Genomic DNA, 25,913 nt, shown 5'->3' on the forward strand with positions numbered 1-25,913 from the left:
TTTTCTACATTGCCTTCTTTCTTTCTTTTTTGTTCTTCTCAAACTAATTACTTTTTTTCAGAGAAATAATTTTGTTGATTTCAAATAAAAGTTAGAAAGTTAATATACAATATAAAATTGATTTTCACAAACAAAATCAAAATTAAATTAATTTTCACAAACAAAATCAAAATAAAATTTCAATAAACAAAATATATACACTATATATTACGAGATATAATACTGAAATTGACGATGTATTCTATAAACAAGTTTTATTCGCTAACTTATCACTAAATCTATAAGTTTTATTTTTCTTGCTCACCTTGCTTTTTTATTTGGTTTAGATTATTGGAGGTTTGGTTCACGTGTCACGGTGTCCATTAAATTATGTAAAATTATTCAAAATCTAAATATATCTTAAAACCTTAAAATCCAAAATAAAAAATAATGTACAACATATAAACATGAATGATGTATGACTAAATACCTAAAAGTAATATAAAAATTAGTTTCAATTGGATATTTGAATGGAGAACGTATATGGTTCTTTTAAATATTTTCAGTGTTTTGAATATTTTTGGTTATTTTAAGATAGTTACTTGTGGCGATTTAAGATAATTTTTATTACTTTTAGGTATTTTATATATTTTGTAGATAATAAATCTAAAATAATTTTAATATATGTAAGAATATAATGGTGAATTGGCTATTTTGGATACACAAAATATTTTGGTTTAGATTAGATTTAGTTCTAGTTCTTCAGATATTAAAAGTTCAAATCCGTTTGAATATTCTACCAATTTCACTTTGGAATTTTTAACGCTGATTTATTATGATATTACAATTATTAGGAAGATTACATAGACGATTCGACAACCGACAATACTACATGTATTATGAAGATCTACGCCTAAATGCATCATCTGAGCCGTCCTATGAAAATCTACGCCTGACCAGATTTACTTGCACCATGTTGAAGATCCCTTGTAATTCTTTCTTTTATAATCTGCATAGTTGCATGTAATCCTTCGTTTCATAATCTGAATAGTTGCCTAATAAATCGCACTCTCTCCAGGATTTGAAACCTAGATTTGAGATAATCTGCAATAAATTGAATAGTTTGGGAGTCGAACCCCAGACGTGGATGTAGAAACCTTTAGACCTTAACCATTAGGATACGGTGATTCCACGTTTCACTTTAGATTTGATAATACGTTTTTAAATCATGTTCAGTTAAATTTTTTTGAATCCGAAATACTTTGCCCAACCCTAGTTCCAAGTATGTCATCAAACTCATTTCACAATGTCTCAAACCAATAATTTGAAATCAACCTTAACCTAACATATCGTTGTCTACAGCCTTTATCTCCTCTTCCTAAAATTATTCTTTTCACATATAAATATGCATAATAGAAAAGATAAAGAATATCTACCACGCCTGAATAAGAATAAATAAAACAAATCTTCATTTACCAACAATAAAGCAAAAAAGATATATATTTTTCTCTATTAGCCTTAACTCTGATTTAGCGTCTCTTTCTTTCTCACTCTTCTCCCGTCTTCTGATCATCTTCACAAAGGTAACTCAAATGGCAAGAGTAACCAATGCTCTTCCTTAGTTATTACATGCTCATAAAATGTTGTCTCAATCTTCCCATTTTTCATATGTTACATTGCTTTAAAAAAATGATAAACAGGAGAGATAAATGGAGGAGCCGAAATGGTTGGAAGGTCTCTTAAGAACAAAGTTCTTCAACATTTGCCCTCGTCACCGCGAGACACCGCGAAATGAATGCAACATGTTCTGTCTCTCTTGTCAAAACGCTCCGTTCTGTATCTATTGCCGCTCCTCTCTCCACATTGATCATCCCATCCTTCAGGTTCACCACATTACATACATATATCACACTATTCGCTCTTCACCATTCGCTAACTTCAATTCTTCTAACATTGACTTTACGATGAATTATACAGATAAGAAGATCGTCGTATCATGATGTGGTTAGACTATCGGAGATAGAGAAGGTAATGGACATAAGAGAAGTGCAGACTTATGTCATCAATAACGCGAGGGTTCTCTTCATAAACGAGAGACCTCAGCCTAAGAATTCATCTCATGGCGCCACTTCCTCCACCACCAAAACCATCTCCTACTTCTGTGAGACTTGTTGCAGAACCCTTCTTGATCCCTTTCGCTTCTGTTCCTTGGGTTGCAAGGTATGTTCACCTACACTTTTATTCTACATGAGCATTTATATTTTTATCACCGGCCTGGTAAATCATGGATAAGAAAAACTAGCAACTGTCACATCTATTGTCTATAGAAAACCCGGATGAATAATTATCAATACAGATTCAACACATGTAACGGATACTCTTCAGCTAAACCACCATGACTGGATAATGTTTTGAAATATATATTTTTATGAGCTATGATGTAAGTTTAGTAAATTGTATGGTAAAATAATAGGCTATGTTAGAATTTCAAGCATATACAGACAATGTGTCTTTAGAAAAATGTATTACGTAGTTATATATATATGTGTGTGTGTGTACATGTTACTTTATTATTATTTTTTTTTGTATATGTACATGTTACATTTTGAATAAGGGAAATGTAAAATGTGTTCATAAGAAATGTCAGGTTGAAGGAATGAGGAAGAATAAGGAAGATGAAGAAGAAAGATTGCGTAAAGAAAGACAACAAGAAACGCACAAAGGCACGCATCCTCCAACTCATGCTTCTAATTCTAGGCGACGAAAAGGCATTCCTCATAGAGCTCCTTTTGCCTCCTAATTTAATCAATCTTTTTCAATAAACATAAAATAAATAAACTTTCCTTTAATTTATTTAATTGTCCACCCAAATTAGCATAATATATGCGTATTGGGTGGATGTTTGTATATTCCCTATTTGTACAATGTCCAGCTCACTTCTCACAATCATCTCACATGGAAACAACAATTTGTACAGAACAAATTAATCGTAAATGCACCTTTCTCTTCGTGTGAACATTTTTCTTTTAATACCTTTTTTAACACTCCATATTTCATTTTTAGAATATCCACAGTCTCTACTTAAAAATCATTTTATACAAACTTTGGTAAAAGAAGGAAAACCCATGAAAATTAGGTTAGACGACTTAGCTATAGAGTATAGACTATATGTCGGTGGAGACATTTGTACATTTTATATTCTTGTATGATATCAATTTACAAATCAATGTGGTGGTTTGAAGATACCTGTCACTAGACGGCTAGCTACTGAATATTTTACTCTTGCCTGAAATTTTGTTGAGTTACTATGTATATGTTTAATATAAGAGTTAGTATTTGTGGGGTTTAGGGCTCAATAATTGTGTATTTAAATACTTGTTGGAGGGACATGAGTGTGTACATGTTTTGTATAGGCACATGAAATGTTTCTCTGCTTGTTTCGAACTTTAATGTTTAAGCTGCTATATGATTAAAATAGTTTGTTGTAGGCGTTAGGTATTTGAAAGGTACAGTTACTTGAAAAAGAAAGGAGACCTTCACTTATTAAGATGATATTTTTTGTCTTCTCCACTGTTACATTACATATGTATTAGCAGAAATTAGGGATGTGAGTTCAGGCCCTTCGGTTCAGAGTTCCACTCTTGTAATCAAATTTATTATCTCCTAATAAAAATCTTTCAAATAACTCGTTATGAGTTTGTGCCTAATACACTAGGAATTCAGATTAAACAGAGGAGATGGCTGCTTCTATATTGGGGCTTATGGACTAGTCTATCATATGTGTGGGATTGATTGTGCATGGCAGAGAGCTCTTAATGCATGGAATTATAAAGAGCACTTGGAACGGAAGATGATCCACTCATGTCTGGTTTAACAACAGGCTCCCGGAGGCTTATCTCCTCAGACCACTGCAGCACATGACTGATGAGGTTAACTTAAACAACGATCATGGCCTCTGATTTGATCACCCCGCAACTGGTAGTTTGGGATGCAAACCGGATTCAGTATCCCTTTTTTGTAGAGGAAGATGGAGATTTGATATTGAGAACCAAACCCAAAGTTAGCAGAGAAGATAAGTTTGTTTTGGTGTTTCTCCAAGGATGGAAACTAATCCATCTCATACCGGATATAAACTGTTGTAAAAGATATAGGATTCCAACTCATCTGTTCCTTCGAAGCTGTGGACAGATTTGTGGAAAATAAAGACATTAGACATTTTTTTTTTATGGAGGGACTCTTTTAGGTGCTTTGGGGTGTCCTCTTGAAGAGCATGATGTGTAAAAGGTGTGTCAATCGAATACAGAAACGATTTAAAAATAGAAAAAAGGTTAAAAGATGCAAAACATAATAAAGCGGACGCAAACAAATTCTCCACTGAAGAGAATTCAAGAACACAGATAATAATAATAATAATAAAAAAAAAAGAGCCAGCCAGCCAACAAGGGGGAGTGTAACGGAGAGTGTTTGTTTGTTTGTTTGTTTACGAGAGAGACATAAACCAAATCGTAGTTTTAGAGAGGGAATATTTGGAGTCCACTAGTGCTTGGGAATGGGAATAGTTGTAGGAGGTTGGTAGTTGAGAGTCCGCTTGAAGAGCATGATGTGTGGCTCAGGGCGATGAATAGCGTAATGGACCCATCCACGGCTTTGCTGCACTCCTATACCCCGCCATTCACTCTGCCCCAAAATATTAGTAGATCAGAATCACAGTTCGCGAGGAACAAAGAAGGAAGGAGGAAGCCGCAACTTACTTCGGAGAGGATACGATTCTTAGGTAGAAGCTTAGCTACCTCCGGAGGAAGTACCACGTGCCTGCCCAGATTAAACGCCATTACAAAACTGAAGAATCAAAAGAATCAAAAGTGATGATGATGATGATGATGATATATACCTGTACTCGTAAGTATCATCGAAGTATTTGTCAGAGTACTCGATCTGTCCCATCCTGAGCAATTCTGAAGCCCTAATTGACGAAGAGAAGTGCGAATCGGGAGACGAGGAGAAAAAGAGATGAACTTGAAGAGAAGTGGGTGGGAGGCGAAATGGAATTTAAAGGATTGAGGGTAGAGATGTAATTAATGAAGATTTGAGCAACGGTTGCTTTGCTTCTTTTTTGAGTTTGAAATTCTTTAGAGCCGCTCCTGTACAAGTGGATGCCCTAAAATGTGATTACGGTTTAAATTGCTAACCAAACCGGTTCATTCTCCTGATTCCGTGATTCCCTTTCCCGTTTCTACTACGGTTGTGACTGTGACTAGTCAATCCACCGCAACTTTTTCCTCCACAAGTTGTATTGAACTCCAAACATGGCTAGAATCGCTACTTCCAAGGTTTGATTACATAGTTTTGGTTCTTAGAATTTAAACCACGGTTAAAGAACTTCTAGTTCGGCTTTACTTTGTCTGGTTCTGGTTCTGTTTGCTTGTTTTAGTTGATGTTTCTATCCTTCCTAGCAACACCATGGGGTTGAGATTTTATTTTGGAAGATTTAAGAGACCGACTTCAAGTGTGACTAAGAACATTTGTTTTCAACATATTATTATTATTCCTGGCATTATATACAAAAAAAATTAGATTCATAAGAAATCCCAAAAGAATACCCAAAGACTCGGTTATATAAATAGCTTAGACTCGTTTTCTCCTCTACTCTTTCTACCAAAAACCAAATCCTCTATAAAAAAAAACCTTCTGTGTTATCTCTTTCAATTGTTGAGAAAGATAACACATCAGGAGGAAAACCTGTACACGAATGAGGCCTCCTACTAACCAAACTGCTGTGCATTATATCAAATTACTAGAATATATAGAAAAAAGAAGCATTTTGTAATCGATCCAACGGCTTTCGAAACCCAAAAAGAAAAAAGAGAAAACAGAGACACCCTTGAGAGATTGATTCACTGCTCCATACTGTCATTCTCAGGTTTACTCAAGGCAGGTACCGTCTTTCTCAGCATAGATGTTCCATGAAAGACCATCACCGAGAAGTCTTTTCTGTATTCTTTCATCTAAACCAAACACACAGCTATCAGAGATGTGATTCAGTTAATTTAGAGTTATATACAGCTTTATTTATCAGAGATGTATACCTCCTCTTCGGTCATTTTGGTGAACCCGAATTTGTCAGTCCATATCGATTTGGCTTCATCTGCTGCTGGTAGCACGAGATATTTCACGTTCAGGGACCCAAGTAGCCTCTCAATGCAATCAAACAGACATTGGAAGTAACCCTACAGATAACCAAAACAAGTACATAAAACTTTTGCATCGCAAGAAGTTCCATCACTTCATAATGTGCCGGATGTATGGTAACTATGGTACAATAATATTCCTTCTGTAACTATTGTGCTACACATTCTTACGCCAAACACAGGCATCAACAATATGTGCGATGGAATGGATGCATCACATTATAACTTAGCAGTGTACGGAATTGACAATAAGAACAGATCGGTTCTTGGCCATTCTATGCGGAAGATGCACATCCCACCAAGTGAAGGTTCAACAACAAAGCTAATTACCTGGCCTTGACAATCTCGGCTGGTAGCAACCAGAGGGAGTTCAGCAAGCTCAGACCCAAAAACCCTAAAGATTCCCACGGAAACAATCACCCCACTGCACCAGGGATAGACAAATACAACACACAAATTAACAAATATGAAACAGGCTTCACAAACATATAGACTGGCCAAGGAATCAGATTCTTACTCCACAGTCAACATGGTGCAGTACATGCCGCTAAAATCTTGGCCTTTTGCTTTCCTTCTGTTTCACACGCAAAGTGGTTCATCAGCTAATTGGTATAATGAGCATGAAGAATAATCTACTACAGTGGTTGCCCTTACTACATTTGCACACTTACCCATACAACATGGCTGGAATGAGATCTCCCCTGCTCCCAGATTCACTGATGGGATCAAACCGCTCCTATAGCATTCCATGGTTACAAAGGACAAGAAAAGAGTTAAACCTTTTCATAGAGAATAGATGGGACAAACAGAACAAAGTATGGACGAGTTTGAAATGTGGCCGAGTTACATGGAGAATAGAGAGTGCCTTCCCAAGCAACGCTTTCGTATTTGTATCATCCGAAGAGGTCAACTTTCCACTAAGGACCCTCCATCTTATGTCTGGAGTTGTATTGTCATCTGGACAGCTTTCTTCATTAGGATTTTGCTTCTTCTTTAGCGAGCCGTAACTAAGCTTCTCCTCTCCTCGAACTATCAAACTGCCTAATGAAGTGTTGATATTTTCGCACCCATGGGAACAGAACCATTTATCTTCAGGTAGCTCCTGTTAAGGCATAAACAAGAAGAAAGAGAAGGATGATGAGCTATCACCAGAGATGAAATAGCGAGAGAAACAAAGAGCCAAAGAGGTAGAGCACCTTGAGATCAGCAATGTTATGTTCTTTCAAACAGCCAACATGGAACTCCTTTTCACACTGAGAAGAAACATAGAAACTGAAAATGGTGAAAGACAAATGCAGATTTAAGAGACATATGCCGCAACACAGCAATGATTTAACAAGATACCTGATCACAGATTATCACAGTGCGAGCATTAAAGCCCAACCTGCAAAAACTATGGCCTCTGCCAAAGCAAAAAAAAAAGAGGAAGTAACTGTCAAGCTCAGAAGGAAATGGTTTCAGTTAGAGGAGAAAATCATCTTCTGAACCAAACAAATTCAAGTTCCTTAATAATAATAAAAAACTATAAGCCATATGAATTAGAAATATGAAATGATAAATTAGCCAACTAAGACATCGCTAAAACACCGTATTCCAATTTGAAGAAGGTTGTTACAAGAAATTAGGTAATTTATTAAGGTTACACAATAAAGGCAACCCCCATACACTAGATATTAATAGAAAAAGCTCAATATTCACCTGCATAACACGCATACGCTTGGGAGCTCACTCACAAGGGAGCTGACAATTCGAATGCATCTTGTTGTGATCTGAGCTATTGCATCAACTCCACGAACTCTACCAGCTGCAACGGCGTTGGGATTGTTCTCCACGAACTTCTCTCTCTCAATCATATTCACACAATATTTGCAGGACCACCTCTCACTCGGAAGGCTTGGTAAATAAGCACATTCTAGATAAATACCAAAACAGAAAAGTAGTCTACATCAAGTTGACTCTCCAAAAACTCTTTACTATAGCAACAGAAGAAAACCAACAAATAAAAATGGAAAAGTGCAAACCCCGAACCTATATGATATGATCTTGGACAGGTATCACAACACAAGAGTTCACCCCCATCCTTACAGATACTGCAAAGATCATCATTTTCACGTACAGAAAACTTCTGGTCCATTGTTAGTGCTACTGAGAGTTCATGAAGAGATACGCCATTGGTTGTATAAATTTGATGAAACCTGAACATCAACAGAAGACCAACTAGTTAGTTCAAAACCTTGTCCCTGAATCATACAATCAGCGATCGTAAGGATCCACCGTTTTTAGCTACTAATTAGTCTACACTTACTATTTCAAAATACCCCACGTTTAATGTATTTATAATTTTATAATTATTGGGTAAAAGTGTTACTGCTTTTTGTCTATACAGTACACGGAAAGATAAGGAAAAATAGATTTTTTTTTAATACGTTTCCAAGGAGACTGGTCGTAGCTTCGCAATAACAATCCTCAGTCTCACTGCTACTAGAGCGTTAATATGGAAATAGATGCAAAAAAACTTACGGCTTCCGACGACTTCCACAGCCAGCATGCGCCTCAAAAGTTGAAGGACTGACCTGATCCCATTAAAAATATAAAGGTTTATTCGGAGCCGAATACTTAAATGCAAGGAAAGACAATTTGACGACATTAGCGAGAGCGTACCACTTTGTCACAACAAGAACAGAGTATCCCAAATCCCTTCTTATAGCCGACAAGCATTTTCTGCGTGATTAACAAAATAGTTGGAGTAGATAAAGCTACACAAAGAGGATGTAGAAAAGCGATTAGCCATGCAGAACTAACCTTTCCAGCGAGAAAATATCCCACTTCGGTCCCATCTGGCAGTATATCATCCTCAAAAACAAGTTTATGCAGCCGTACATCCCTTTCAAGATGACAAAAGATGGACTGAGAACTAAAACAAAGTATGACAGAGAGAAAGGAAAGACAACACTCTAGCAGTCTAGCACTAGACAATAGATACATCGTTAATTAATGCTGTCACAGTCACAGTCATAACAACACAACTCACTTTCTGGTTATTTTCCCATGGCTGTTGCTTTTGATTGCGCTGGATTTTGACTCACTCGATTTAGTTCCTGAAACCACACCTAGCTCAGGTGACCTGAAGAGCACCAAGATAAAATTAGTATAGCTAATAAAGCAAGGTCTACAAATATGTTGATGTAATAGATTTTTGTAAACCCAGAAGAAAGGTATGGATCTTAGTCCTGGCAGAATTCTCTCTGCTCAGGCCACCACTTAAATGAAAAGTATATGGCAAATTTCTAATATTATATCTAATATAACCATTTTCCAGAACGATAAATGACAGATTGCGAGCTAATTATAATATAACAGGCAGCTTACAAAATGCAAACCCAGAAGAAAGTTATGTATATAAATAGTTAATACTACAAGAAAGAAAAACCATCACATAGTTGGCGCCATACACAAAACACTCACTTTTTGGTTGGTTGTTCACGCCTGGTACTTTGGCGAGGAGTAGACATTGGCCTACTGGGGATAGATTTCTTAACCACACATGGGCTAGAAAATCTGAAGGAAATTGAGGGAAATTAGAATCAATCAAATAGATAAGGGTATGCACTGTTAATGGTGTATTAGATATACCGAAAAGTAAAATTGCGCATATTAGCACTTGCGGAATTCTACATAAGCAACCATATAATAGAGGAATATACAGCTCCTAAGCCACTTTACATTATTTGAATATCCTTTTCCGAAATAAATATGCTACATTTTCATTTCACCGTCCACCCAGTCTGAATAGACTAACTTAACAAGATAAGTGTATGTTCACCTTACTTTCATATGATTTAGAGGCAAGGAAAAGGCTGTTACGAGCAAATAAAGAAATATAAGTCATACCCATTAAGAGCATTTTCTTTAGACGGACTGGAATGGGGTTCTGGCTCCTTTCTCTCCAAACACGATTTGCACAAAAATAATGACTCTGTTTCACAAGGCTCAACCATTGGACCTGCAAGCAATTACATGTAACCAGACTAAGTTCTTTAATTTAAGTCTTTATAATGTTACACAAACCAATGAACTAATCAGCAAACCTTGGCAGATAAAACACAAGCTAGATTTCTTGAAATCTGGTCCAACTAACACACGAAGTCTTTCTTCTAGAGCTTCAAAGGGAGTTTCCTTGAACGCATTCATGACGTCACGAAGTGTGCATCCAGACTCCAGTAAGATATACTCTGGTGGGCGCTTGTTAGCGCTAGAAGCATGCTGCTCGAACACGGCGGCACTTACGACCTGCGGAAATGAAAATTTAAAAAGTTATATCAAACCTGCTAGGCAGTATTCAGGTCCAATCACAAGACATTTAAGAACAGTATATGTCACTAACCTGAACTCCTTTGCAGTCACCACAGAAGCACATAATGCCAGATCCTGTTATTACTCCTTTAAGCCCCCTAGCCCCTGCTTCTCTCATCTACCATGGTGAAATACACATCAGCTATATAAAATCCCTTTTACACACGAGTGGAAACAAAAAGAAAGCCATCATATATACCTTTGCGCCTCGAACATAGTACACAGTTAGTCCCTCAAGTATTCCAGAATCGAGAAGATCTTTCAGCTTTTTCGGGAAATCCCGGATAAACTTCTTGGGCCGTCCACGCTTGTTGGGAGTTGTAACTGGAGAGCTTTGAAAAACATCCATTCTGACATCACTGGCATGCACAGCTACTTTCCCCAAGTCTGATGGTTCGATATTCTCCAAATCAGGATCGTCTAAATCACTTGTTTCTTTGACTAATGACCTGGTTAGCCTCCTCAAAGACTTATCTACCACATCACTCATTGCCTTCTTATCGACATGGCATGGATCCACCACACTAGTTTTCTCATGAAGCTCCTCCTCTTTCCCACATACCACTAAAGTAGAAGCATCAACACAACTATCTTTAGCTTCCCTTTCTTGATTTATATGATCTTTGTCACCATTAGGTTCAGATTTGCCACCATCAGTATCTTTAGCCTCCCTTTCTTGATTTACATGATCTTCATCACCATTGGCCTCAGATTTGCTACCTTCAATATCTTTAGCTTCCCTTTCTTGAATTACATGATCTTCACCACCACTAGCCGCAGATTTGCTACCTCCAGCAGCACAGCTATCTTTAGCTTCTTCATTTATATGATCTTCACCACCATCAGCAACACAACCAGCTTCCTTCTCCGAATTCATATCACTAGCCTCAGACTTCAACATAGAGCGTGTCAACCTCCTGCCAGGTCTTTTATAACCCAAACCACTTTCCAACTTATTAGCATGGCAAGATCTCGAAGTCAGCTTCGCAAACTCGCTAAAACCAGCAGGACACGCCATAACAATCTCTCTCCTCACCACCACAACACTCGAACACTCCTTCTCAGCCACTTCAACTTCCGTTGTTACGCCCTTTGAGCGGTCTTCTTCATTCATCATCACCACATCATCATTACTCTCAATCTTCTCCGACTCAGTCTCCTCACTAAACACCCCCACCTTCCCTCCTCCTTCATCAACATCATCAACAACGTCGCTCTTCTCCTCCTCCTCATCATCTCCTTCCTCCTCTACAGAATCAGACATTGCAACCTCGAGGCGCATCTTCTTCAACGCGGAACGGAGACAACGGCCGTGTGGTCTCTTTGAATCGGCGCTGCTGCTTTTGCTTTGGCTTCCGCGGGTGCGGCCTAGAGACTCGCCTCCACAGATCTCGGACTGTGATTTCAACATGAATTGCAATTCTCTCTTGCAGCCTGTGCGAACCATAGTCTCTCCCGTGGCTGTGGATGTACCTTTCGCCATCGATTTTTGAATAAGCGAAGCTCTTTTTTTGTGGTTTTCAATCGCTGTTTCGGCGAGATTCAATGTGGAAAATCTCGGGGAAACCTACAAGGGGATTGGATCTAGTGATGGGTTCATAAGGGAAAAGCTTCAATTTTGGAGATCGATTTAGGGTTTCCTCCGAATTAAAGAATGAAATTAGGGTTTCGTAAGTTTCTCACCAGAGAGAGAGAAAGAAGGTGGAAAGCTGTGTGTAAGTGGTTTTCTTTCTGGCAAAGGAGAAAAGACTTAAACTTTGTTTCTATTTTTATGTGTTTTTTTTTCTTTTGTCAAAATCTAATTAAATTTTTTTATTGAAGTAGGGGATGGGATAATATCATCGTCTCCAGTCCAGTTATTTTCGAGATCCACTCAACTGTCTTTGATTCAATCCCATTGAGAGTATATTCTGTAACTTGCTTCCAACCTTTTCTGCGATTTTTAACTGTTCAATAATGTTTTTTTTTGGTACTATTCAACTACGGTTTGCTTTGGACCCCAAAAATGTTTAAACTGAAACCTTTTTTTTTTTCTTTTCTTCTTTTAGTTAGTTTCCAACAACACCGCTTTTGAGAAGCTTGGAATTGTCCGTCCGCACGGATGACACTTGAGGAACTTCCCATTTTGGCCTATTCAAGTGACGTTCTAGGCAAAAAAAAAAGAGACGATCTGATCGTTTTGTACAGATCTTTGTAACCAAGAGTGCTAATTATTGGATCTATAGTTAGAAAGAGGGGAGTTGTAGAGGGGGATTTAATGGCGATTTTGAGAGTTTTAGTTGGTTATGATCTATAATCACAAATATCCTACTTATATCATCTGCTGTAAGTATGCCTTGGTTCAGTTTTTGCTATTTTGCCTCCCTGATTTCTTTTCCTTCTTTTTTAAGACATCTCAACTGGGAGCCAGATCCAAACAGAACCTTTCATATGTGTTGTTGGTCTCTTTATGTCTTTGGACAGATTATTTTTTTTAAGTTATTCCGGGAATAACCTTGTGGAAAGTCAAACTTGGAGGTTTTCTGTGAGGTGTGGTCACCCTAATGAAGTGAACGATACTCAAAGTCATAATAGTTTACTTTATTCAATTGACACTGATATGTAATGATTGATATCATTTTGTCTATTCCACAGTTTCTCTAGAAGTCTCCACATAAAAAGATAATCAACCACAATTTTCGCATTAAAAAGGATCAATTACTAGAAAAGTTTGTAACATACTAAAAAGTCGTTTGCAAATAAAAACTTCTACAATTCGTTTGTTTACTTAAGCTCTCTCCAGCATATGTGTAAGAATTTGTTTTTTTGTAATTTCTGTAAAGATTGTATAATTCAATTGGTAAACACTAAACACTAAATGGATAAAGATTAGCCGGCAAAAAGTGTATCGCATTTTTCATTGCTTATGTTAGGTTTGGGTGTTCGGATATCCGTTGGTGCTCGGGTTGGATTTTTCGGATTTTCGGATTTTCGGATTTATGCCTCTAGGTCTCATATTAAAATTTTATTAGGACGGGTCGGATTCGGATAACTGCTGACAAGACTTTCTTAAAATGCTCATTCATCAGTTTCTTCAGCATTCTGATATTTGCAAATTTACCACTTCCAATGTGATTCTCTTCTTTTTTGGTGGAACATTTTTAACCATTTACAAATGTATGTAATATAATTTAAAACAAAACCTTGTAAAAGAAAGAATAAAACATAATTGAGCTACGGCAGAGATGAAACCGAAGGTCGATGATCTTGCCTATCACCTTCTACATGTCTTGGAGCTGGACCAAACATGCTCAAGAACACCTTCATATTCCAATCAAAACCAATAATCTCTCATGTCACAACAACAACAACAAGTCTAACATTGAAGGAAATGTTAAAAAACGATCATCACTTACCGGTAAGAAGACAAGGCCATGCAAGAAACCAAGGAGGACTAGTGCCAAATACATCTTGAAGTAGTATACCTGGTGAAACGATAATAAAAAATTCAGAGACCAAATATAAAATGTTATGTTTTCAAGAGATGACAAGCACATACCACAAATACTTCCGATCTTGAGAAACCGAGCACAATCACCCCAACTAGCTTCGTCAATGTAATTCCACTGCAAACAGTAAAAATGATATTCCAAAACATGTGTTACTTAAGACTTTGGTTCGTTATATCTTATTGGCATATACTTTCAAGTTCATGAGTCAAGCTGAAGAGTGACCAATTTTAATACCTGACAACTGAAGCTCCCATTCCACCGAGCGCCTCTTTCATCCGTTGGTTTCTGTCCCCAGAGCTTATCTGAGCATTTTAAGAAAGTCTTGTCAGCACTAAAAAAAAAGAACAGCATGTTATGAATACTGCTATGAAGACAGAGGAGGGAAGCTGACCGAGAAAGCGTGTGTTATGTGTACACAAAACTCAACCGATATCCCCACGGACATGATTAAATTTACAACCGAGAGTGCGTTTAGCTGGATATGAAAGACTGCCATTACTCCCTAGCATGTTTCAAATCAAGAGAGTATATAACGTCAGTAACCTGAGTGTATGAAAATTTACTTATCGGTTTTTCATAAGTAACAACAGAGTGTGAAATTACCAGGAGGTCAATAATGATCATTGCAATCACCAGCAAAATAATTGCAGAACTCCAAAAGCTGAGTTAGAAAGTAGAGAGAGAGGAAAAATAGTTGGAGAATTAAGTTTTAACGATATCTAGTAAATTTTCATTGGGAATGAGCCTAATAGTGATACCTGCATGTGATAATTAAACACACGGCAACGACGGCAGCTGTAAAATGAATGAAACATTCCAAGTCAATTCATATGTTTAGTTCAAAAAAAAAGTAAAATCGAGACTAAGATGTGGGATTGGAAGATCTAACAAACCGATGGCTATTGAGAGGTTGATTAATGCAGTTTTCCATATGTCAAGATATTGCTCAAAGAACATATAAAACACAGAATATGGATATATCTCCATCTGAAAGAAGAATAAACCACAAGTTAGTCATTAGAGTCACTAAGAAGAAACATATTAGGTAAAATGAAGGAAGATGATATGTTAAAAGGGATACTTTTTGAGCTTCTATTGATCAAGAAAATAACAAAAATATAGTTTTCTTTTTACCTTTAAAGAACGAGAAACTTTTGAACTAAACTCTTGAGCTGCTCTCATTGAATTAACAAAGTCAGCCTGAAAAAAACAAACTTACACGATAACAGAGATTCTAGTAACAAACGTAGCAAAGTTGGTCTACATAATGATGAGATATAATATAAGTACCTGCTTGTTAAGAGGTGTGTGATAAGTGCGGAATGAAGAAGCTTGGATAATACCATTTTCATAGCCTGGACACACCAATACAATGACAGAATCGATGACTGGGAAAAATGGACTAAGAACGAAAGAGCAAAGAGTGTAAAAACCAACCTTGCAAATCAACACTAGTAGAATAAGCACCATGGCCACCTTTAGCACAATCAGCTGAAGGAAGTGCGTTGAGGAACCAAGGAAGTTTCTCTCTGAATTGGATTGTTGATGGGCGGTCACTACTTAAATCTGCATGACGAAAGCACTGCAAACAAAAAAACATAAAACTTATAATTACAGAAATTGCGGAGGGTAATTAACAAACACATTCTATTAGAGATCATCATGAGTAACATTACCGTGGTGCAATCTTTGCATACTTCACTTAGACCACAGCTTCCTTGATCAGAAGGGCAACAAGGAGGCTAGATATGCAACGCAAGTACAAGAGAGTTAGTCATCAGTGAGTCATTAACTGCTTCTACACATAAATCTAAAGTAGATGAAACTCTAGAGCATATATACCTGGTCATCGGGGGGACAAAAGGTACCATTAGTAAACTTTCGGCAACAGCCAAATGCCTCGGGAGATAACCACACAAGAAAGTCATCGAGCCATGAAGCAGCTGGCTTAGCTATGTAGCTTAGTTCTGGAGTCAAAGAAGCCTTTGCAATCTATTGGACAAAAATTAAATTTAAATCTTCAAAAAGAAGAACAACCAAAGCTAACAATGTGTGCCTTTAGGATTTAACTGAAACACAATTAATAAAATATAATACTTTTTTGTTCCCAAATTGACTTGAAAAGCATGTATAGAGTGATATCAGTGTTTAACCTCATTCAAAAGAGAATTAGAATCACACTTGTTAATGGAACAAATTTGATTTGTATGTCTTGATTCTGAGCTGAGACATGAAGCAAAAAAAACAGAGTTTTAATAACAAGTTCAACCAAACATATCACATCTAAAAACATCAGAACGTGATATACCTGTAGTTATAATTCTTCAGAACAAAATATAGAGGTGGACCAATTCGAAGATATGTCGAAATATTGTTGAAGTAACCCTGAAGATACGAGTCCTGAGGAAGAACAACCTGTTGCTCCAAACCAGGCTCGATCCTAGTGGACAATGCCTACATGGTCCACCACAACACACAATAAGTTAAAGAGATTATATAATTTAAAAGGCTAATGAAATCTTTAAAACTTTTCTCTTATAGGTCAGAAAAATGTATCAAACTCACAATTCCAGCCATTGCTAAGCCAAAGAAGAAAGCAAGAACCAATATTTTGACTGCCCAATAGCTGAGAATGGGTGCATGGACCTCCTGAAAAGTGTGGAAATGAAGCATAAAAAAACTCAACATACCTAAATAATTAACTTTCATAGATTGAAAAACTTCCTAGACTATGTTATAAGATATCACTGATGATGTATAAATGATTAATGAAATACCTTCATATATCTAGCCAAAAGACCAGCTTTCTTTTGACCAAGACCTGAAGTGATACAAGACAACTCCAATGAAAATTTGATTTCACATTTAGTCTGCACTGATATATCAAACCCCCACAAAAAATGATATTACCTTTCTCAGAACTATCTGATGGTTGAGGTCTCTTAATACATGGAAAGCAATCAACCCTCTTATCCTCTGTCCGTTGGAAGTCAAATACAATCAAGGCAACAAAAGCAGTAACCTGGAGAATGAAGTCCAAAAGGACGGCCAATGCTGCAAGCAAGACCAGTCAGACAGAACTCAGAAGGCAGATAATGAAAGCCTTCAAAACGGAATATGCTTGAAAAGTTTTTAACTGACCAGCAAACATGGAGAACACTCGAACAGCTGGCATTTTAATATAAGCACCAACAGCAAAAGCTAAAATCTCTGCTAGGCTTGCAAGAGTGATAGATGGTCCAACTTCCATAAGGGCATTGCTTATTCTTCTTTCCAGAAGTAGATCCTTTTCTTGCCTCTTGACAGCGTGAACCAGTATGCACATATTATCAACACCGACCTAATATTTTCATGCACATATTAAGAACGCTTTGCCACGACATATTGTTGTAGTCGCAAACCAGAGACAACTTACAGCCAAAACAAGAAAAGGTATAACTTCCATTATGATTAGAGTCGATTTCATCCCAACGGCACTGAAAAATCCTACGGAGCCGAGGACAGAAAGCATGACGAGAATAACACCAGATAGACCAAGCAGAACCTGAAATGAAGAAGGGTTACTTTTCAGAATAAGTTATAACCAAGTAAGTCATTTGAAGTTTCTAACCATGAGTCATTATTCATACCTTGGATGTAATGTAAAAGGAATTCAAACGAGGTGCATCCCCAAGTGCGAGTGATATATATGCAAACATGACAAGATAACTTATCTGAAGCAAAGAAAACAGAACAAGTACAATGTCATGAAAGACATGACATATTAGGAACCAAGCACAAATTAAAAGATGGCTATAAACAAAAAAGGATGAAATAAAATAAGGAAACTCACGGCTATAGTTATAACATCTGCTGTGCTTTCTCTTTTCAGCTCTTCTTCAATAGAGCTTTCCGAAGAGAAAGAAAGAGTTAAACCCTTTGATTTAACCATTGGCAACAATTCATCCTGCCATTATAAAAAGTGCTGACGCTAGTTAATGGAGGCAACAAGAACAATAACATTGAACAAGTACGTCACAAAAACTATAAAAAATCAAAAATATCGAAAACTCCCAAACCTTGGAAAGTTGGATAAAGGCTTTCTCCCAAGCCACAGCCTTCTCAGTTTTGTTACCTTCGTTGTCAACAGCATTGTCCACAGGATAAGTCACAATAAAAGCAGAAGCCTGTCTTAAGCCAAGTCATTTAAAGGGGCATTAATTAATTAGATACTTATATAAATTGATACATAGTCTATGTGGTGGTTGCTCTTAGCTTAACAAACTGACCTCACTATAATTGTTCCCTGAGAAACCTCCCAGTGCTGTTGTTGGATCAAGGGGACCTTTAAATGCACTCAAACATGATTCTGCGGAGGTGAAATGCTGGAGAGAAGTGGTGTGCATATAAGACAAGAGTTATTTAATTAAATGATACAAAACATATTCACGAGGTACCTCAAAGCAATATTTAACATGATCGACGCCTCCAAAGTCATCATAATTTCCTGGTTTCATCTTGAAATACTGCCTCCAGAAAGAAGAGAATCAAACAGATACGTTAAGGACTAGTAAAGCTAAACTCAAGTACAATTAAAAAAAAATTGGGGTAGGAGTGAAACCTGCAGAAGACTCTGTGTGGCACAATCCTCTCCAAGTGGTTTCATGCAAATGTCTGTCAGAGAAACCATTGAACCTGAGTGATTTGCCCGTAGTCCATCAACCTACCATATCAAAAGGAACTTATTACATTATAACATTATGTGGGTGTTCAGATAGGTTCAGAAAGAAGTGAAAGTGAGAGAAAGAAGATACCTTCTTTTGTACGTCAAATAGTAACTTAATATTGTCATCTGTCAAAATTTCTGGCGCCTTATCGTGAGGAGATTTAGGAACTGTTGCTATAATTAGCTGCACAAATTTCCATAACCAAGTGAAAAAAGGACAAACAGAAAAGTTAACATGTTTTAAATGTGAAAAAAAAATTGATAGAAATGTGAAACCTGTTCAATTCTGTAGAACGGAGCAAGATGGGTGTCAAAGAATTGTTTCTCTTCAGCAGCTCTGCTCCCTTTACCTACCCATAGCTGAAACATATAGTAAGATAACACATTTTAAGAACATTTGATGGAAAGGTTTAAAAGCAATAAGAGAAAAGATTGAAATCAGGTCTACCTTATCAGGCCTTGTCTCAACTTTGAACTGGACCAGACCCACACAAAGTAGAAGAACTGAAGAGACTGACAAACACAAAACGAGAGTTGGGTGTCTTGCTACCCAGATCCCATACTTCCTGGAGAAACATATAACTCTACAAATGTCAACAACACTATTCTAAAAGCTAAGCAGAAAAAGGTAAGAATGTGACAAAACCTGTAAAAGTTGGCCAAGTATCCTTGTACTGCTGACAGCTGAGCCCAGTTTCTCTGTGGAGTGTTTTGTAGCATCTAAGAGAACATAATAAAAGCAACGAGCATCCATATTACTAATCAGCAGCTCAAACTTCATATGATGTATAGTACTGCAAAGACTAAAACACAAAGTTACCTGCGCATGAATAGTGTCTGCTTTTTGCGGATTAACAGAACTTCTATCTCTGCTAGCTTCTGACAATGGTGAGCTATTTTTCTTACCCTTTATTCTGTGAAGTAATCCTCCTCCAAGAAACAATGAAACCAAGACAATATACAGAACGGCTAGCACAAAATCAACACACTTAGCCTGCATTATAAAACCAACCCAACCAGGAAACATGTGTTAAGCAACACTTTGTTGTTATTACAAAGCATTAGCAAAAAAAAAAGACAAAAAACCATATTCACCTCAAGTGATCCAATCTTGATTGAGCAAGCATGCCTTTTCTGAGTAGGAGGTGCTGCTGCTGTACTGGAGCAAGCACCTGCAGAAGGACAATCACCACAAGAACATCCAAGAGTATCATCACTGCATAAATAAGTAGACACATTCATAGGCTTCATTCCGGATGACACTGGTGGTAACGGTGAAAACTTGATCCCATAAGGTGAGCCTGGCAAATTGACACCAGCTTTCTGGCCGATAAATGCAAACCACTCTGCATGGCAGAACAGAGCAATCTAAGTTATGTCCTAAGATAAGAGTGTTCAAGAAATAGCTAGGGGTTTATTTTTTACATTTATATAGCTAGGGATTTTGTGACGAAAAAAAGTATATATAGCTAGGGGTTTATTTTTTACATTTATATAAGATATTTAAGTTTTTGAATTTAATTATAAAATTATTTTGATGAATTATTAAAATTAGATACGGAATACAAAATAAATTAGATAAATTTGTAGATTTATATTAATATTAGTGTTTAATTAACAGTTTTAGAATCTTTAGATCGATTTAAACTGATTATAACCGATACAAGTTATTTTAAACCGATTTGAATTGCATAAACAAACTTATCATAAGACAAGTAACAAGCTGACACAATAAAATCCTACCTTTAAAATTCTTTGCACCAGCTCCGAGAAAATCTAAAGCTCGGCTGTTGGAGCTACCGAACTTCACATTCTTGCAAGATTCATACATCCCTGCTCCAAAATCATCGGTTATGTAGTACTCAATCCCATCAACGGTCGAATTATTCTTGCTCTGCACTTGGACATAAGCTAGCTACTTAAGTTATGTTGTTGGAAGCAAATTAGAGACGGTGTAAGAATATGATTTTATATACCTTTGTAGTGGAAGTAACTTTGATAAATAGACTTTGATCAGGAGAGCAAGTAAGTTCACAGAAAAGATTCAGAAAGTTCCTCAAGCATGCTGGACAGCCTACTATAAAGGGAATAGCCTGACAAGAAAAATAAACTCTTTTTTCACATAATCACATTGCTAATAATGTTTTAATCACTGGCACTGTCAATATAGTCACAATCAAACGCTTGAAACGATTTTGTAGGTCACTAAAAGACTGTGGTAGTTTAACTTAAACATTACCATCCAAAAAAAAACAAAATGGTTAGTTGTACTCACTATCACCAATATCAAAAAAAAAGGTTTAAGGTTCCATTTTTTAACCATAGCTATCACTATCAATATAGTCAAAACCAAGCTATTGAAACATTTGTGGGTCACTGACAGTTAAACATTACCATCCCAAAAAAACAAAATGGTTAGTAGTTGCAAAGAGGAGGTTTAGCCATCACTATCAGAATAGTCAAATACCCAGCTATTGAAACGTGTTAAGTGGGTCACTGATTAAAAGCTTCTGGTGATAGTGAAACATTACTACAATTCATAAAAAGACAAAAAGGGTTAGTTACTTGTGTTGTGTATTACCTGTTGAACTTGGGAACGTAACGTGTCGAATTGAGTCTCAGTGCAACAAACGTTGCCAGTGATGGTTGGGCACAAGCTTTGTATCTTTGAAGATAATAAATCATCCGGCTACAAAACATACACTACAATAAATCATTACCATTTTTTCCAAAGAAAATAACAATAATAAAATCGACTCGGCTCAAGTCACCTTGACGGCAGGGATGTTAAAGGGGCAATTCAGTACTTTTCCGTCGCTCCGTGCTCCACAGATATCATACATTGCACAGTATCCTGCTGATTGTCTTGCTTCCACTCTACAAAGAACAAACAGAAACTGCATAGAAAAATTCAACCAAAAAAAACGAAACTCAGAGAACCTAAAAAGAAAGAAAAATAATTTTGTATTTTCCGAAAACATAGAAAAATAAAGAGAGTGATAGAGAGAGGACTTTCCAGGAGAACAAGAAGAAGAGATGAAAGAATCTTCATGTTTTCTTGGCCGGTATTGATTTCTTTTTTTTCACAGAGAAGGCAAAGAGAAGTTGTTATGATAATTATCAGGAACTCATGAGAGCGAGCATGGAAGAATAATGATGTGTAAATGATCTGTTTCCAGATTAAAATGGAGAGAGAGAGAGGGAGAGGAGAACCATGAAGAGGTTTTTATAGTTGTTTAGAACTGTTAACTGTGTGAGCGTGTCAAATGTGTGTGTTTTGAATCTGTCATTTTCTTCTTCCTTTTGAAACTACGGTGTCCTATTTATTTCTATGGAAATTAGATTTTATAAAGGCCTCTTTGTCGAAAAAATGAAACCAACATTCATGCATAAAAAATATATTTTTACCGAAATAAGGTTAAACATGTGTCTATTAAAAATACAGATCTAATTTCTGGATAGAAATACAACTTATGAATAGACTCTTTCCTGAACATTCAAATGAGTAGAAATCAATAGTTCATATTCGTGTAGCTAGTGGAGTTCAAAGTAGAGTTCGCTGTATTGGATTTATTTCAGTACGAAAGAAGAAGAAGAATTAATCAATGTGTAAAAAGATTGTTTTCTGTGTATAATCTTTGGACGTATCCAATTGTATTCCCAACCTTTTTTTTCCAAACCTATATTGTTACTAAAGAATTTGTACCACTTTTTTCTTTACATTATACTACTTTTGTTTTGTCTATTTATAATTGTAGTAAGGTATTCTCAGGTTTATCTATTATCTTCTTTAGTAGACATGTGTATTCACATACTTTTGTTTGTACTTAAATATCTAAATTCCATGATCAAAACACTCTAGCTCTAGTACAAATCTAATTTCTCTCATATTTTTGTATTTTTTTTCTACAACTAAAATAATATACTATTTTATTTAGAAACACAATGTATGCATTGAATGGAGGTGCATGCTAAATGCAGAAAATGTAATTTATATGTAGTGCAGAAAAGATTACATTTATTTGTTATTTAACATTTTTATTATGGGAGAATTTTCTTTACTAACACCATCAGCTCTTGCGCTCGAAAAATTTTAAACTTAAAAAAATTCAAACCATTTAAAATATATTTTAAATTTTTTTTAATTCACAATATTCCAAGAAAAATTAATCAACATGAATAAAAAGAGTCACAATTCTATATAAAAAAATTTCTAGACCCACCCATTTTCCATTATACACTTAAAATGTAAGCAATATATATTTATAGGTGGGCACAAATAGAATATCAAGATTTTTAGAGGTATGCATAATTTGATATGTTTGGTCCAAATAATCAATTATTAAATCCGGTTTAATAAGTAGCAATTCAGATATTCGGTGTCTATGATATCCAGAAAATCTGGTTTAATAAGTAGTTATTCGGATATTCGGTGTCTATGATATCCAGAAAATTTAAGATTTTAACCGAATGTATTATTTAATCCGTGAAATAATATAATTAAAATTAAATAAAAAGTTTAAATAAAATAAAATAATAATATTTATCACAAAATTAGAAAATATATTGAATTTTAAATTATAGTAACTAATATAATAAATCTAATAAATATGAATATTGTAAAACTTATATAAAATATAGTATTTATAAAAATTAGATGTAAAATTTCAATATATCTATATATACATATAATAGATTGAATTGGATATCCGTTTTTAAAAATATTATTATTTATAATTTACTTCATTTTTATAGATATCATATTAATTTGCTTTGTCTTATAAAGTTATAAATATCTAAATTTTTTGTTCTAATGGAAACGAATAACGAATTTGATCAAAATCTACTTATATTTTTGTCTTTCTATTTCACTCAGAGATTATAACTTGTTTTTCTTATGCAGTGGGAGTAATGATGAGAGAGTGTGGTCACATGGAAACCGAAAAGGATTGCATTTAAATAACAAAATTCCGTCTGTCGGGGTCAAGTCCTATTTGCTTTTCGAACTCGTTTCAGTTTACACACTTATCAAACTAAAGAAAGCATTTCAGTTTTTTCTTTAAAAGGTTAAAACATTTCCATCATTAAAGGTCTGAATAATGACAGCTTATTTAATTGATAAACGGAATTAAAATCAGTACTTCAACAGTGATACATACATAATACGAGATTTTTGCGTTTTTTATAGAATAAATGTTATTTGTTAATGTTTTTTTTGCCAAAATTTATTTGTTAATGTTTGATTGACAAACAAAACATTTTGCAGTAAAAAAATATTCCCTCCGTTCGGATTTACGTTTTACAATATGGCACATAAATTAAGAAAGTTAATGTAATATATATTTTAACTTTTCATTAGTGACTAATTTTCAATTGACTTCATGTCATTATATTAGAGATCATTAACTATAAGGATTGAAAAAGTCATATGTTAACTATTTAATCTATAACTTCGTGAACGTCAAATATTTTCACACAAAAAAATCGTTAGAACGTCAGATAATTCCGAACGGAAAGAGTATTTAACTACTAAAACATGTATTTATGAAATCTAAAAGAGTTTTGCTTTAACTTACAGCGTACTAAGCAGATGTTCGAAAACAAAAACTATTTTTTGCCTCAAGGATAATACAATTTTAAAGTCTAGATCTTAAAAACTAAAATTGTGTAATATATTCTAAGCATATCATTTTTATATTTAATATAATTGCTTCCTTTCAAAGAAACTAAAATCCATTTCCCTTTTGTTTCTTTTCGGACGAAATCTATATTCAAGAAATCATTTTTATGTCAAGTTACTTAATATAATTACTAGAGTTTATCCGTATTTTATTTTTAATTTTCCTTTTTATAAATTGTTTAATGATATTTTTAAATATATATGCTATTTGGATATTTTTGTATTCCTGCATACTTATTCGGACGATTCGACCTCCGTCCATAAATTTATAATATCCAAATTGAGTTTAATTTTAAAACAAGAGAAATCAATATAAAAAACGATTTGTATTCGAATGTATACTTAGATGCCTATATATAACTGATGATGTAAACAAATAAAATTTATTTTAACTAATTTAAATTTTTGTTACAAATGAAGAAATTTCATTCAAATTTATAAAATTATTATTGTTAATACGTAAAACAAATAATGTGAATTATTATAGTAAATACAATTAGTGAAGTAATTAGAAAGAGTGAAAAAGAGAAGATATAATGAAATACTTTAAGATATGTAAGTTCTATTTTAGTAAATGTTATCAAACTAATTAATAATACAATAAATAAAGTAGTTTAAATTAGTTAAAAAGGAATGGAAATCTAAAAGAACTCACTTAAAAATAGCGAAGATATATTTTATATTTTTTGTAGTTTTACTTTACTTGCTTCAAAATTTAGTTAACATTTTGAATATGACATTTTTTACCATAATATATTTTAAAGATAACCAAAACACTAAGAGCATGATTAGTGGTGAGTTCTTGACAAAGGACTTTAAAAAAAAAACTAATAAAATAAAAAAAAGGATGAAAGAGGATGTCAAAAGAGTTACAATTGCTTCTTTATGAAGAAGTGTTGACAAAAGAGTTACAATTTTTTAATTGGCTTATGTGGACAATTGCATTTTTGATATTTAAATTTAATCATTTAGGTAAAAAAAATATAAATATTAATATAAAACATTAAGAGACTTGAGTTTGAGAGATTTACCACTATTGCTGCTCTAAATAAAAGTTATAGAAAACTGATTTTCAAAACTAATAATTTTTCTTTTCTATTTCTTAGCTCTAGATTTATTAAAAGCTAAAACATGATTGTTTGATGGAATACAAGGATCAATTATATGTAAAACTAATTACCAAAAAATTATATGTAAACTACCCTACTATTGCCAGATTGCATTTTCTTTATTTGATTTTCAAAATAAAAATTTAATATTTAATAATTTTATATAAAATTGGATTATGTTATATCTTTTACTTTTATTTTTTCACAGTCTTGCATTAACTATATAGCTAATATAAAATTGAATAATTGTGATTTAAGAAACATTCTTATAAAATCAAATTTTCATTAAATATTCTAAAAATATGCTTTATAAATATTTTTAATTTATTTGTGTCTATATTTTTCAGAAACTTGCATTTATTAAACATATTATTTGATTTTAAAAGTTGGTTACTGTTTGAAATATAA

At 34.8% G+C, this 25,913-nt stretch overlaps 4 protein-coding genes across 5 annotated transcripts; 1 reads left to right on the forward strand and 3 right to left on the reverse strand.

Annotated features, from left to right (window-relative positions):
* The first annotated feature begins 1,396 nt into the window (after window positions 1-1,396).
* On the forward strand, window positions 1,397-2,983 carry LOC108854565 (protein RGF1 INDUCIBLE TRANSCRIPTION FACTOR 1). Of its 2 annotated transcripts, none has more exons than XM_018628163.2 (4): window positions 1,397-1,562; window positions 1,680-1,862; window positions 1,957-2,199; window positions 2,618-2,983. In XM_018628163.2, the coding sequence occupies exons 2-4, from the start codon at window positions 1,689-1,691 to the stop codon at window positions 2,777-2,779; spliced, it is 579 nt and encodes a 192-aa protein (XP_018483665.2). In that variant the 5' UTR covers window positions 1,397-1,562; window positions 1,680-1,688; the 3' UTR covers window positions 2,780-2,983. The 2 variants fall into 2 exon arrangements, with proteins under 2 accessions (XP_018483665.2, XP_018483666.2); XM_018628164.2 differs by having other exon boundaries at window positions 2,627-2,983.
* Window positions 2,984-4,253: 1,270 nt separating this feature from the next.
* On the reverse strand, window positions 4,254-5,030 carry LOC108854567 (cyclin-dependent kinases regulatory subunit 2-like). Its single transcript, XM_018628165.2, has 3 exons — window positions 4,871-5,030; window positions 4,731-4,791; window positions 4,254-4,656 (listed from the first exon to the last, which is right to left on the reverse strand). Exons 1-3 carry the CDS (start codon window positions 4,921-4,923, stop codon window positions 4,516-4,518), a joined length of 255 nt encoding a protein of 84 aa, XP_018483667.2. The 5' UTR covers window positions 4,924-5,030; the 3' UTR covers window positions 4,254-4,515.
* A 456-nt stretch (window positions 5,031-5,486) lies between these two features.
* LOC108854564 (uncharacterized) lies at window positions 5,487-12,341 on the reverse strand. Its single transcript, XM_018628162.2, has 19 exons — window positions 10,720-12,341; window positions 10,552-10,638; window positions 10,256-10,457; window positions 10,059-10,170; window positions 9,633-9,725; window positions 9,199-9,291; window positions 8,970-9,051; window positions 8,829-8,888; window positions 8,688-8,740; window positions 8,196-8,362; window positions 7,866-8,079; window positions 7,512-7,569; window positions 7,364-7,420; window positions 7,015-7,269; window positions 6,839-6,903; window positions 6,685-6,741; window positions 6,498-6,591; window positions 6,066-6,206; window positions 5,487-5,984 (listed from the first exon to the last, which is right to left on the reverse strand). The coding sequence occupies exons 1-19, from the start codon at window positions 12,001-12,003 to the stop codon at window positions 5,874-5,876; spliced, it is 3,285 nt and encodes a 1,094-aa protein (XP_018483664.1). The 5' UTR covers window positions 12,004-12,341; the 3' UTR covers window positions 5,487-5,873.
* Window positions 12,342-13,580: 1,239 nt separating this feature from the next.
* LOC108848510 (uncharacterized) lies at window positions 13,581-21,955 on the reverse strand. Its single transcript, XM_018621899.2, has 36 exons — window positions 21,488-21,955; window positions 21,298-21,405; window positions 20,693-20,809; window positions 20,460-20,610; window positions 19,812-20,062; window positions 19,537-19,710; window positions 19,363-19,436; window positions 19,165-19,282; window positions 18,993-19,076; window positions 18,805-18,900; window positions 18,612-18,713; window positions 18,448-18,516; window positions 18,280-18,375; window positions 18,070-18,177; window positions 17,844-17,957; window positions 17,641-17,724; window positions 17,427-17,555; window positions 17,153-17,351; window positions 16,922-17,065; window positions 16,789-16,832; window positions 16,577-16,660; window positions 16,320-16,465; window positions 16,165-16,234; window positions 15,854-16,003; window positions 15,688-15,753; window positions 15,449-15,593; window positions 15,302-15,366; window positions 15,146-15,211; window positions 14,905-14,998; window positions 14,770-14,806; window positions 14,615-14,672; window positions 14,403-14,513; window positions 14,246-14,313; window positions 14,059-14,125; window positions 13,916-13,984; window positions 13,581-13,820 (listed from the first exon to the last, which is right to left on the reverse strand). Exons 1-36 carry the CDS (start codon window positions 21,695-21,697, stop codon window positions 13,734-13,736), a joined length of 3,855 nt encoding a protein of 1,284 aa, XP_018477401.1. The 5' UTR covers window positions 21,698-21,955; the 3' UTR covers window positions 13,581-13,733.
* Window positions 21,956-25,913: the final 3,958 nt, after the last annotated feature.

The sequence above is a fragment of the Raphanus sativus genome, chromosome 4, assembly GCF_000801105.2.
Source record: "Raphanus sativus cultivar WK10039 chromosome 4, ASM80110v3, whole genome shotgun sequence".
Lineage (NCBI taxonomy): Eukaryota > Viridiplantae > Streptophyta > Magnoliopsida > Brassicales > Brassicaceae > Raphanus > Raphanus sativus.

What these genes read in the sequence shown, in the direction of transcription:
- LOC108854565 (XM_018628163.2), top strand. Translation starts at nt 1,689, where the DNA reads ATGGAGGAGCCGAAATGGTTGGAAGGTCTCTTAAGAACAAAGTTCTTC. An exon ending in TTGATCATCCCATCCTTCAG is followed by an intron (nt 1,863 to 1,956) that starts GTTCACCACATT and finishes TGAATTATACAG; the next exon opens with ATAAGAAGATCGTCGTATCA. An exon ending in TCTGTTCCTTGGGTTGCAAG is followed by an intron (nt 2,200 to 2,617) that starts GTATGTTCACCT and finishes TGTGTTCATAAG; the next exon opens with AAATGTCAGGTTGAAGGAAT.
- LOC108854567 (XM_018628165.2), bottom strand. Translation starts at nt 4,923, where the DNA reads ATGGGACAGATCGAGTACTCTGACAAATACTTCGATGATACTTACGAG. An exon ending in GATGATACTTACGAGTACAG is followed by an intron (nt 4,792 to 4,870) that starts GTATATATCATC and finishes TAATCTGGGCAG; the next exon opens with GCACGTGGTACTTCCTCCGG. An exon ending in AGAATCGTATCCTCTCCGAA is followed by an intron (nt 4,657 to 4,730) that starts GTAAGTTGCGGC and finishes ATTTTGGGGCAG; the next exon opens with AGTGAATGGCGGGGTATAGG.
- LOC108854564 (XM_018628162.2), bottom strand. Translation starts at nt 12,003, where the DNA reads ATGGCGAAAGGTACATCCACAGCCACGGGAGAGACTATGGTTCGCACA. An exon ending in ATAACATTGCTGATCTCAAG is followed by an intron (nt 7,270 to 7,363) that starts GTGCTCTACCTC and finishes ATGCCTTAACAG; the next exon opens with GAGCTACCTGAAGATAAATG. An exon ending in CCAAAATGACCGAAGAGGAG is followed by an intron (nt 5,985 to 6,065) that starts GTATACATCTCT and finishes TGTTTGGTTTAG; the next exon opens with ATGAAAGAATACAGAAAAGA.
- LOC108848510 (XM_018621899.2), bottom strand. Translation starts at nt 21,697, where the DNA reads ATGTTTTCGGAAAATACAAAATTATTTTTCTTTCTTTTTAGGTTCTCT. An exon ending in CCACACAGAGTCTTCTGCAG is followed by an intron (nt 18,517 to 18,611) that starts GTTTCACTCCTA and finishes TTCTGGAGGCAG; the next exon opens with TATTTCAAGATGAAACCAGG. An exon ending in ACACACCTCTTAACAAGCAG is followed by an intron (nt 15,212 to 15,301) that starts GTACTTATATTA and finishes TGTTTTTTTCAG; the next exon opens with GCTGACTTTGTTAATTCAAT.